Source organism: Puma concolor, chromosome E4 (assembly GCF_028749965.1).
Source record: "Puma concolor isolate L17-30 chromosome E4, mPumCon1.1.hap2, whole genome shotgun sequence".
In the NCBI taxonomy this organism is placed as follows: Eukaryota; Metazoa; Chordata; class Mammalia; order Carnivora; family Felidae; genus Puma; species Puma concolor.
In genome coordinates this window covers 26,202,160-26,214,642 of record NC_141683.1, presented here as the reverse complement: position 1 = coordinate 26,214,642, position 12,483 = coordinate 26,202,160, and the positions used below count along the sequence as shown (strand labels likewise).

The window sequence follows — 12,483 nt, the reverse complement described above, 5'->3', positions numbered from 1 at the left end:
TCACAAGCACTTACTGAGTGTTTACGTGCTAGGCAGCATGGTAGCCGAACCAGGAAAGGGGTGGCCACCCCTTTCAGGAGCAGCGAATCCACTGCTCTGAACTATAGATTAGCCTCATCCTGCCCCAAACCACTCCATGCCTATAGGATGCTGGCTTTGGGGTTAGACCTTCTGGTTCTAGCTCTCCGAGCCCCTCTCAGGGCCCCTTATTTCAGTGATAGTTTGGAATCTCTGTCCCTCCGATCAAAGTGGAGTCGTGATATAAGAATTCTTTTTAGGATTTTATTTTTAAGTAATCTCTACACCCAATGTGGGGCTCAGACTTACAACCCCGAGATCAAGAGTCACATCCTCTGCCAACAAAGCCAGCCAGGCACCCCAAAGAATTATTAAAAAAAAATACTTTTACTGATATATAACTCACATACCATATAATAATTCTTATTCTTAATGTGAAGCCATCTGGTAGCATTTTGCTCTCCTTGTAAATCTGAAACTTCCCATTTGTTCTGTCAATAGTCCTGAGAAGCCCAACTAAAGGTCTTTATTCTGTCTGTAAAAATAAAAGCACTTTTCAGACTATGTGATCCTATTATAATCCTAAACCACCTTCCCTGTTTCCCCACCCCACCTCCTCTAGCCAGCTTGATCCCACTATTTCTCTGAGATTCCAGGAGGCAGGAGCCCTGGATGTATACGAAGCTCACAGCAACAGGGGCTCGGTGGGTCTCCCCAAGCCTCCTTCTAAGCCCTGTCACCTCACTTGACTTCCATGCCCCTGACTTCCTCCCAGTCTCCAACCTTCCTCCTCTCCCCGGCAGAGTCGGTAGAAATAAATGTTTAGCTTCTGCTGCCGGAACGTATCACAGTGCGAAATAAACACGGATGCCCCATCTACCCTGACAACATAATTCATTTACTGCAAAGGGATATAATAAAGTCTGTTTATTACAGCAATTAACAGAGCAGCATTTGCCGGCATGCTTTTCAGAGGCAACCAGAAAAGTGCTTACTCCAGGTGCATAGATTCAGGAAACCATGCAACTTGAGCCAAAATGAAACCAATTAGACGCTTAGTAAATGCATCCCAGCCACCCTAGAAAAATTAGCCATCCTGGAGTCAGTTCAGCTGAGGTAGAACCTCTGTACAGGAGTCCAACACAGTATGAGTGCTACTTTGCTGGGTTTAGACCTGGACCGGTCTCCAGGGTCATGGTCTCGAGGATGTGCGTGAAATGGTCCCCCCAACCCAACCACCCCAGCTGCTGGGTTCAAATCTCACTGACGATCAGAACATACAGGTGGGGAACGTTAGCACCGTTGACTTTCAGGGTACCACTGGGGTGGAAATGGGGACATAGGGAGAGGACCAGAGGCTGGGCCAGGGAAAAGGGACAGGGTATGATCAGCTCTAAGAAATCCTTTCCTCAAACCCCGACTTCAAGAGCATTGTCAAAATTTAAGACCTCAAGCGCCTGGAGAGAAACATGGCTGTATGTGGGGGTGGGTAGGAAGGAGAGGAACCCAGGAATCTGCTTTCCAGCCTGGAGGATGTATGCTAACTTGCTTTGGGCACAAAGATTGGACAAAGACACGAAGTCAAATTGCCTTAGTTCTTTGGTGGAGGGGCAGAGGCGAAGGGAAGTACCGGTTTAGATTTCCCAGTGATGGTAAGTGTATCTGATTGTTAATTAATCAAACTTAGCTCTCCAGCCCTTTCAAGGGACCGGGGGTTGGCCTGTACCAACAGGACATTCTTTGGAACCAGGTCTGATTTTCCCAAGAGGAGCAGCAGCCACCACCCCCCGCCCCCCCCACCCCCGACCAATGTCATAGCCGTGTAGGAAAAACTCATCTAGAGCGGCAGCTCTTTCTTTTTCCTCTGGAGCAGCCTCTCAGGGAGACCATGGGGAGTTTTGATCTCCCTGAAAATACGAAACAGAGCTCCTAAGCCAGCTCGAAACCCAACGGCTCACAAATGCAGAGGCAAACCACCGCCAATTCCCCTGGTTGAGGTGTGCATGACCCAGTGGGTTCCCCCTTTCCTCCATTACTCTTTTTTCTTCTCAGGCCTCTGGGAGAAGATGCGGCATTGAAGGATGAGGGCAGAAGCCCGCCTGGCCTCTCTGGAACAGAGAAAGTCAGAGCTTTGAGCATCAGGAACAACGGGATAAAAATAGCAGCGTTGCCATGGCAACGGAGGCTGGGAGAGTCCTGAGGATCTGGCTGGGTCCTGCCATCTCCCCTGCAGCCTTCCTCCCGCCTGTCTGATGGAACACAGGAATGACTGAGGGAGGAGGACAGGCTGCCCAAGAAGGGCAGGGAGACAGACCAGTAGCCCACTAGGAAACCCTTGAACTTCAGAGCCTCGAGTTGCTGTCGAGGTGCCCAGCTTTGGGGGCTCCGGGCTTTTGGAATGCCTTCCTCAGGATAACGAGTTCCTCCAGGGATGGGCTGGGTAGTTCCCCCAACCTCACCCTCCTGGCGGATGGTCCTGGCTTCCCTGTGGATAGCCAAGGTTTCTGTTTCTTCTTCGTGATCTGTGGCTCTGATCCTACAGGAATTTACAGAAGGGAACCCAGACTGGACTGGCCACACAGCCCAACACAGTAGGCACTGACCTAGGGGGTATGGCCTGGGGAATAGAGGACTCACTCGGACCAGCCCGCCCCCTGCTCCTAGCTTTTTTAGCCACGTAGGCTTAGGATGCTCTTTGTATTGGGAACAGGGTGATGGTGGTGACAGCTCTCTCATGCTCTTGCTTTTGTGTCAGAGGGATGGAGCGTTCGTTCTTTGAGAATAGATTCTGGTTCTTGGTTCTGATGGTGTTGTCAGCCCCGTCACCTGCTGGGCACAGCAGCCACCTCCAGGGTGGACACCAGGCTTTCTGGATCAGCCTACTGGGAGCCCCCCAAATGCAGCAGCCAGAAGTTTCCTTCTCTGGTGAAAGCCCATCTTCATCGTTGTAAACCAAGTGTTTGCCTCCAAAAGTTCAAGCTCATCTAGGCACATCTGATACAAAGTGCCCTTGTAACGAGTGCCTTCCTATGAGGTGGGGAGGAAATGAGTCTTCTTACCACCTTTTATAGAGTCCCGGAGAGAGGAGGCAAGTTACTGAGGTCAGGAGCCAGCCGTGGCGGAGCACTGGGAACCTGCGGGCGGCAGCTCTCCATCCAACGATGGCCAGTCATCAGCCCATCCCACCACGGGCACATCCCAACCCACCGGAGAAATGCACATTCATTCTGTAGGCCAGGCAGATTGCAGCCTGACTTCCCCTTGCAGAAGGCAAGGTAGTGAGGTGGGGTGGTTCGAGCAGCTTGGAGACGGGCTCACCAGCAGCTGGGTAGAGGGGAGCCCATGGGTTACAGAGCCAGGGCCCCGAGCTGGTCCTCTGAGATCCCATCTGCCAGGGGTGGAGTGTGTGTGTGTAAGAGAATGTGCACAAAAGGGGCACCTGAGGTGGCCTAGACAGGCCCGGCTGCAGGAAGGAGGAGAGGCAGAACTGCTCGGGGCCCTGGGGAAGGGTTCGAGCGGAAGCTATGGGTGCCTTGGCTGTCCCTCTCCAATGGCCCTCGCCATTGCCTAGACCTGCCGTACGGCTTCCACCAGCCCTCCCCACACGGAGCTGCAGACACAGAGCCCAGGAGACTACAACCCCTGTGCCTCCTCGGCCCTGAGCCTCACTGAGGCTCGACTGCCCAGGGCCACAGAGTCCTGGCCTCTGATGGGGGGTACTTAGAGGACGTTGGTGGGAGGAGACTGAGTCCCAGAAATAGGACATGATTAGCCTAAGATCACACTGTCATCAGTGTCTAAGCAGCAGGGCCGGAACCCAGGAGATCTGGTTCCCAGCTCAATGCCCTTTGCATCCACTGTGGTACTTCGTGCATATTTCAGTTAAATTATTGCTCTTTTTATTTGTTTCAAAAATAACAATCTCTGTATAGATTTCTGTTGACTCCTGCGACATCCAAAAAGCCCTTCCCTGGGAGTGGAGAAGGAAATGCTATTCTACAAAAATAAAATAAAATAAAATAAAATAAAATAAAATAAAATAAAATAAAAGAATTCAAGAAGCCCCTCGGGGTCCCTAGGGCCTGGCCCCAGACAGCATTCGAGTCACAAGAACCTCATGCACCCCTCACGTTTCTTTATCACCCATTCAACAGCCCGCAGCACAAGAGGGGAAAACTGAGGCCCAGGGAGGCCAGGGCCTCCCGCCCTCCAGCAAGGACTCAGTGCCACACAGCAAGAAGGAGAGGCTCGCCTCCTTCCAGAACCATCGACTTTTGTGCCCCCTTCCTCCACCCAGGAGTTCCCGTCCCCCTCCTCAAGGTAGAGTCTGGGAGAGAACTGTGGGGTGGAGGGAATTAGGAAAGGGGAGGGCAAAATGGTCCAACCTGTCCCCTGGGGAGGAGCCTCAGGGCAGGGCAATAAATGGGGTGGCCAGACCTCGATGCCCCAAAAGAAACAGAAGGAAGAAAAGCCCGGACTGTGAGCCAGAGGCCTGCGGCGCACGTTCTGTGGACACGAGGGCTGCTTCTGCATTTTTGGATGAAACCTCTCCCCTGGGCTCACCCAGAGGCAGACGGGCAGGCACAGGTCTCCAGATCGGCTCCAGGCGCTGAGAGGAGCCAAGTCACCATTTCCCTGAGAAGGAGACCGAGGGACGGTGGGACCAGGGGTGGGTCTGGCTCAAAGCTGTTGCCGCCTCCTACTCAGCAAGGCATTTGCCCCCACCTTCACCCTGGATGAAGGAGGGGCCACGGGCTGCCGTCTGCAGGCACGGCTAGCCCTCCACTCAGACCAGTGATGCCCTGACCTTGGGACCTCTCCCATGCTCCCGTAGCAGGGGCTCCAGATATCCGGTATCCCTTTGCAGTCAAAGGAGTTCTCCCCGGGGGAAGAAGCTCTCTGGACGGGCTAACTGCCAGACCCCTGCAGCGGACATCGCTGCTGAGCCCCGAGAGGTACGCAGGGGCAAAACCCTCCTTCGCCACCTCTCCTGACCTTTCCTCCGGGTGAGCCCATGTGGTCAGGACCTAACACCCAACACCTCTGAGGTTCCAGGGATACAATTTCATCCTCCACCGCAAGAGTGGCTTCTCTAGGCCTGCAGCCTCACAGGCCACCGCTAGGGACACACATGCCCTCCAGGCGGGCTCCCCTGCCGCCTGATCAAGGTACCCTTGAAAGCGTTTTCTGCCCGTCTCTGCCTCTTCCAAGGCCTCTACCGTCCAAGAGGCCAAATAACCGGGGAGCTTTTCCTCTGTCCCTTGTGACCCCACTGGCCTTTATTGCTGTTTCCTTGAGGGAAGGACTTCTGTTTATAGTTCTTTGGATATAAAAGGAACTAACAGATTGTACAGGTCTGGGGCTGGGTGCTAGGGGCAAAGGAGGTGGTTGGAGGATGGGAGGAGAGGGATCGTAAGCGGTGCTCTGGCTTCACAAAGATGACCTGTCTCCCACCAAATCTGCCGGAAGCTCAGGAAAGGCCCCTGAGCATGGGGCATGAGCTGGACAGGCAAAGAAAAGCTGCGAGGACAGAATGTGCCTTGGCTTCTCCCAGGTTCCGGATGAACCAGCACAGGTGGTCTTCTGCCCTCCCTGACTGCCCAGAGAGGCACATTCCAAGGAAAAGGGCACACAGCCCCACCTTCAGTCCTGGGGTCCTGACCTCCTCTCCCCAGCCCACCTGTTAACTGTCAGAAAGAATATTCTGTCCCCAGAGGCTACCGGGCCTCTGACTTTGTTCCTGGGCCGACCTTTTCTGTGCTGAAGGAGAGGGCAGACTTGCTAAAGCTACAGAATCTGCCCAAAGTGTCTCTGCCACTACCATTGCTGCCCGTGTGACCCTCTAGCACCCGAGAGGTTCGGGCACTGTGACAGAAGGGTAAGTTAGATCACATGGGAGGAGGGAGGAGGGAAGGAAGGAAGAAGGAAAGGGGGGTTTGTCTGCTTCTTACCGGCTGGAAATAGGCTGGGAGAGGGGGCTGAGACTGACCCTGGAAGATTGAGGTTAGTGGAGAGATTAGGGGGAAAAGGCAAGGCAGGTCATAGAGGGTCCCTCTACCCCGTTTCCCCCAAAGGCACAACATGCAAGCCCTTCCCTCTCTATGGCTTCTGAGAAGAGAAAGTAGAGGCAGGTGGGCGAGGCGAGGAGACAGGAGAATAAAGGGAGGACACGGCACGGTCCAGGAAGGGGGCCCCACAGTCTGGTCCTGGATGACAGTTCCCAAGAAGGGGAGTCGGGGCCTGGGAAACAGGCCCCCACATCTGTGCTGCTGCAAGGAGGTGTGACAGGGGTCAGAGGGTCTGCGAGGCCAGGCCTGGAGAGAAAGCTGCCTTCTGGAGCGCGGGAGAGGGAAGCGCCCAGGGGACACCGAGCTGGCCTCCTGCCATGAGGACGTTGCCTGCCTCTCACTGTCCCGACTCTGCCATCTGACTCCCAACCTGGCTGCCCGCCTTGGTCCTGGCTCCACCTGGCCCAGGAGAACGCTGGGAGGGGACAGGAAAGGACCCCTCTCTCAGGGATGCTCCTCCGGAGAGGCTCCTGCCTCAAGTCCCGGGCTCCCAGGAGAGACTGCATCCTGGCTTTGGAGGGGGGCTCCTCTTACACCGCCACTGGGCCCGGCCTGCCTGAGGCCTCCCCCGGCGTGGGGGCTGCTGGGAGGTCCAGTTTCCTATCCAGGAGCAGCGCTCCTAGCCCACCAAGGCGGCACATCCCTCAGCCGAAGAGTCACCCTGAGTGGAGGGCTTGGAGCCCTGAGGGCAGGAAAGAAGTTTCACTCCTGGGGCTGCCCCAAGTCTTCTCAGTCTCCCGGTCTCCAGAAGGCCAGGCGGGTCCTTCCAGATGTGGGCGCGCCCTCAGGCCTGGAACCTGCTGGAGGCTGCAGAAGGGGCCCCGGTCCAGCTCACACGGCTGTTTCCCGCTGTCTGTGAACTTCCTCCTTCTTCCTCTTCATCTTGCAGAAGCCGTGGAGGCCACAGAAGCAGGCAAAAGTGAACTGGGGCATGCCCTGGGCCAGGCTGGGGGGATGCTCACCGGAGAAGATCTGCAGGGAGAGGCAGGGGAGGAAGAGGGGCAGGAGGAAGGAGGAGAGAGAGAGAGAGAGAGAGAGAGAGAGAGAGAGAGAGAGATGCAAGCTGGGGTTAACATTCCCAGAGCCCTCCGGATCTGGCCAGCCACCACCACTCCCTGAGCCTGCCAGGCCCTGCCAAACCTCTCACACAGGTTGGGGGGGTGGGGGTGGGGGTGGGGGTGGGGGTGGGGCTGGGACAGGCATCAAACAAACAGCCTCTGTGAAAAGTTCAGCATTCCCGGATCTCTGTGGAGCTGATGTCATTCCTCAAATCGGAGCCTGGGTGAGTCCTGGGTGGGGGAGAGGGAGCCCCAGCTACTGCTGCCTTTGTTCCTCTCCTGCCCGCTCTGCCTCACCTCACCACCACACACCTGTGGTTGGGGAACAGGAAGCAAGCCGGCCCTCCGTGCCACCTGACCCGGGTTAGGGGTGGGGGCTTCCATTCGCTCCTCTAGGTCACACAGTCCAATGATCCAAATGCGGGACTTTGGGGGCGCCTGGGTGGCTCAGTCGGTTAAGCATCCGACTTCAGCTCAGGTCACCATCTCACGGTCCGTGAGTTCGAGCCCCGCGTCGGGCTCTGGGCTGATGGCTCGGAGCCTGGAGCCTGCTTCCGATTCTGTGTCTCCCTCTCTCTCTGCCCCTCCCCGTTCATGTTCTGTCTCTCTCTGTCTCAAAAATAAATAAAAACGTTAAAAAACAAACAAACAAATGCGGGACTTTGTGGGCCTGCATCCAACAGCCTTGACCTTGACACCTGGAACTGAGTCACGGGGTCCCCCCCCCCTTTCCTCGCAGCCCCCATCTGCTTAATACCCTTCAGGAAACCTATAGAAAACAGAATGGACTTTCTTTGCTCAGAGCAGCACAAATCCCGGTCCTCCTTGTGCAGAGAACAGACAGCGGAGAATTCTTTTAGCCAACAGGCTATTTTATTGAGCAGCTATGCTGGGCAACGGGGTGGGGAGGTAGGTACATAAGGGTAAAGATATAGTTTCTTCCCTGGCAGGAAAGTAAGGCTGAGAGAGAGGCTGAGGCTGGGTTCGCCCCGGCTTGGCATGTTATCTCCACTCCCGGCTGACACGGTGCCCAGGCACCCAGCACTGGAGGCGGGCGCACCTCTGGGAGCGGGGGCAGTCTGGCTAGGGCTGGGAGCGGGCTTCAGGAGGTGGGTACCCAGTCTGCAGAGTCCTCCAGCTTGCTTCTCTGCCCTTCCTCTGCCCCTAGCCTGCCCCGGAGGGAGCAGATGTATACTCAAGTCGGCCGAAGCAGAGCAGCTGGGCACCAAGAGAGCACTTTGCATGGAGGTCAGGCTCCCATCCTAGGCCTTGTTTGGATCATTTTTCTCTTTAGAAAGAATTTGGGGGGCAGCCCAAATGCTGAGAGGAAGGAGGGAGGTGTGGGGCTATGCCGAAGTCAGGAATCAGGAAGCGTGAGGCATGTCCCCGGCCCGGCCCTGCATCGGGTGTCCCAGGCCGCAAACACTAAACACACCTGCAAATGGTCCCCCCTGTATTTGAGGAACCTGGCAAGGCCCAGGCGACGGCTCTCTGGACAGTTCCACAGGTTTGGCCAACTTTGCTCCTTTGGACAAGCTTCGAGTTTCCGCAGGCCGAGCAGAGGGCCCCGGCTGGCAGGCCCTCACCAAGCACGGTGCCCACAGCGGAGCTGGGTCCCGTCAGGATTCTCCCCTCCCTTACCCTCCAAGTGTCCTGGTAATACAGCTAATGACTGTAATTAATAGGTGCAGTGCATTTCCAATGGCCAGCTGGGTGGGCAGGAGGCCCAGCCTGAGTCAGCATGGGTAGGTAGACTGGCCATTTAATCACCCGATTTCCAGCATCCTCCACATACCCACTCTCCTGGAGTATATATAGAGAGCAGAGAGCAATCTCCAGGATATATATAGACAGAGCCGGGACGCAACTACCATATTTCTAGATCTATCTCCTGCAGCTATCTCTGGATCCCTCCCGTGACAAACCTAGAGAGACTGGGATCTAAACTGGGTCTTAGATGGCCTGGGCTCTATTCTTGGCTCTGACGCCGGCATGCTGTGTCACCCTGGCAAGTGGCTGTGCCTCTCTGGGCTTTCACTTCCTCATTTCAGTGTACCAAGAGGTTACCTAAAGGGCCAGAAGGGCACTAGAAATCCTGGTCTGATCAGGAAGACGGGAGGGAGAACAGTTGGGTTTCCTTGTAATCAGTAATTGTAATGCATCCACTTCCTTTGCTTAGGGGGATGTATGTCAAGGGTACTATCAACACAGCATTTCCTCGATTACAGGAAAAAAATACGTGGGGAGAAATCAGTAGGCACAACAAAGCTGATCTGGGGAAGGAATTCGTAGTTAAAACAAGCCAGGCAAGTCGCTTTGACCATGACTCTCCCACCCCAAGCCTGGGTCCAGGCGCAGCTCAGGGTCTCTGGCCCCAAGGTGCATAGATCCTCTTTTCTCCCTACCATACTTCCCCTCCAATGTCTGCTCTTTCCAAAAAAAACAGTAAAAGTTGGGGTGCCTGGGTAGTTCAGTTGGTTAAGCATCCAACTCTTGACTTCCGCTCAGGTCACGATCTCACGGTTCGTGCGTCCAAGCCCAGAGTCAGGCTCTGCACTGAACAGTGTGGAGCCCGCTGAGGATTCTCTCTCTCCCTCCCTCTTGGCCCCTCCCTTGCTTGTGCACACGCACGCGCATGTTCTCTCTCTCTCTCTCTCTCTCTCAAAATAAGTAAATACACTTCAGAAGTGACTGTTCCTCCCCAAGGTCCTTTGGGAGAGATGAGAAAATCCTGCCTTTTTTGCTAACTGTAGGGAAGTTTGGGGCTAGAGGTTGGAGGAACCAGGACCTACACATCAGAGTTTCCAGAGGGTTGGATGAAGCCAATATATATATATCTTTGATATATAAAGTGCTCTGATTGTCCTCTGCCTTCCCTACCAGGGCCTGACAAGGTCGTCTTCCCTATAAGGAGTGGGACTACAAGCCCTGAAAGCAGTCTGGGCTCTGTGCATGATACAGGTCCCTGGGCCGGTCCCCAAAGTGGGGAGCTGTGGAGTAGAGAATGCCTTCCCATTCCAGGGTTATCTCTCCTGCTCGGGGTCCCACTCAGCCTTCAGGATCCCTCTGCACTGCTGGCAGGTACCTGGGGAGCTGTCGGGGCTGTGCCTCCACGTCTCTCTCTGCTTTGCCCACACTGCCTTGATCCCTTCACACTTTGCGGAGTGTCTCAGCACCAACAGGAGGGCTTCCTGGAAAAGGTAGGTCCTGATGAACTTCCTCCTGCTCTGCCTACTTGAGGAGAAAGGGTTTTGAGTGTCTGAAATGGGCAGAGTGCAGAGTTTCAATGAAGCAAGTGGACCAGCGCCTGGAGGCAGCCCCTACTTAACTGTGTTCGTGATGGAAACTTCCCCTCCCATCCTGCAGCTTCCCCTCCGGCCTCAGCTTCCATGCCTCTAGCCCAGGAGAGGCTAAGGGATAGAAAGATGGCCCCCATCAACTCAGCATAGGAAGGAAAGGAAGGTGGACACAGGACAGATCCCCCCGCTAACTCACAGTTGGCTGCATCTGACTGCAAGCTGGTGGCTTGGATGTATTCCCCATCCGCCTCTCTGGCCTTTGTCCCCAGCTCAGATCTGAGATGATCTGGGGTATGGAGGCGAGAAAGAGCCTCTGCTTGGCGGAGCCGAGCAGAGGTGTGAACCTACAGCTCATCATCCCCAACCACCAGGGGGTTCCCAGCCTTCCTGTTGACCCCTTCCCCTGTCCCTCAACCCTGCTTCTCCTCTCTATACCAGGCACCCTCCCGGGGGGGGGGGGGGGGGGGGCAACCCTAGCACGTCCAGCCAAACTGGGGCAGTGGGTCAGAGACGGCTTGAACACGTTGGAGGGACCAAGAGAGAGAGGGTCCCAGAGCAAGCTAGACACTAGGGGAGGAGACAGCCACGGCTTCATGCTGGCAGACCAGGAACTCCTAAGTGCCTCGGATTTGGGCAATGTCCTCCACCAAAGTGGACGGCAGTGGGGGCTGGAAGGGTAGGGTGATATTTACAAGTGTTGGGACATGCCTGGAATCCTCTGCCAAACAAAAAAGAAGGGAGAGAGAGGTCTTCCCTCCCACCCCCCTCACCTCATCTCCCAAAGCAGAAGCAGAGTGGCGGCGGAGAAGGCGCCCCCCAGCCTCACTCTGCCCCACCCCCACCCCAGGTAAAGGGCAAAGGAGAAGTGACCCAGCGCGCCTCCAGAACAATGCTGAACCCCCGCCCCCTCCCCAGCGCCCCTTAGCACCGCGCCTCAGTAATTAAAATATGAATTCACCTTCCCTCCCCGAGCCATTCATCACTGCGAAGGAAAGCAGCTGCGGCTTAGGAGACCGGATTTGGGGGATTAGCTCGGGCGGTGGAGCAGACACACCAGGAGAAAGAATTAAAAAGGAAGGGGGTGAATTGGGTTTTCTCTCCCCACCTCCTCCCTCTCCCTCCTGCTGCCACCGAGCCTCACACCCCACCCCTTCCCCCAAAGCCTGGCCTCTGCAGGTTTCTGGGAACTGTAGTCCCCAAGACGTTGTTGATAAACAGGCAGGCCAGGGGTGGGTGGTGGCACAAACTACAGATCCCAGGACTTCTTCCCGGAGTTGGCAGAGGCGAAGCTGGGCACAGGCCTCCGGTCTGGGAGAAGCCCTCATTCTCCTTGGAGGTTAACTCCTTCTTGGCCTGCTTGAGACTGACTTCCAGCCTCTGGCTGACTGAACTCCTTGGAATCTGGAGCCAAGGTCCTCTCTGCCTTCGAGGGCTTCCGGGCCAGCCCCCCCTCATTTCTCGCTTGCCCACCTATGGAGAAAGCGGGCCGCTCCTCCCACCTTTCCGAGACTACTAGGACACACAGGCATTCACCGATGCTTCCGGGGGACTCAGGCGCCATGGGAGCTGGAAGGGTCAGGGCACTAACAGTCTTGATGTGTTTTTATGCCCTGGGCCTTCCAGGAGGCCCACCGCTTGGCAGAGGCTGGCCTATCTAAAGAGTCATCGGAAGCATGACCAGGGTCGTCAGCTTAGCATTCAGCAGGAGCTGGGAACGCGGTGGTCCAGGCTATCAGTGCTAGAAGGTCTTCCAGAGGCCAATGGTCCGTGCTATCCCCTTCTAATGATGGGACAGAGATTTTTTCTTTCAATAGTCTGCGCTTAAAAGGAGCAGACTTTTAGCAGTGAAACTCCACTTCCACTAAAAACAGGGCAAATACAACCGGAGAGATTCACTTGAATCTGTGTTGTGAAGTGTGGGCCCACGCTCTCAAAGGGGGAGGGCTTATACTGGGGTAGCTCTGAGGACTGTGAAAAAGACTGAGGTTCAGAATATTTTTGGTTTCAGCTGTCTGCAGGCAGGGAACAGGATAGATGCAG

The 12,483-nt window shown here is 55.5% G+C and overlaps 1 protein-coding gene across 5 annotated transcripts; it reads right to left on the bottom strand.

The window, feature by feature from the left end:
* Positions 1-3,894: 3,894 nt before the first annotated feature.
* Positions 3,895-11,570, bottom strand: BLACAT1 (BLACAT1 overlapping LEMD1 locus). 5 transcript variants are annotated; one of them, XM_086693099.1, is made up of 3 exons: positions 11,402-11,570; positions 10,230-10,403; positions 3,895-7,058 (listed from the first exon to the last, which is right to left on the bottom strand). In XM_086693099.1, exon 3 carries the CDS (start codon positions 7,017-7,019, stop codon positions 6,918-6,920), a length of 102 nt encoding a protein of 33 aa, XP_086549225.1. In that variant the 5' UTR covers positions 7,020-7,058; positions 10,230-10,403; positions 11,402-11,570; the 3' UTR covers positions 3,895-6,917. The 5 variants fall into 5 exon arrangements, 3 of the variants coding, with proteins under 3 accessions (XP_086549225.1, XP_086549224.1, XP_086549223.1); XM_086693098.1 differs by lacking the exon at positions 10,230-10,403; XM_086693097.1 differs by lacking the exons at positions 10,230-10,403; positions 11,402-11,570 and adding an exon at positions 7,457-7,763.
* Between the last annotated feature and the right edge of the window lie 913 nt (positions 11,571-12,483).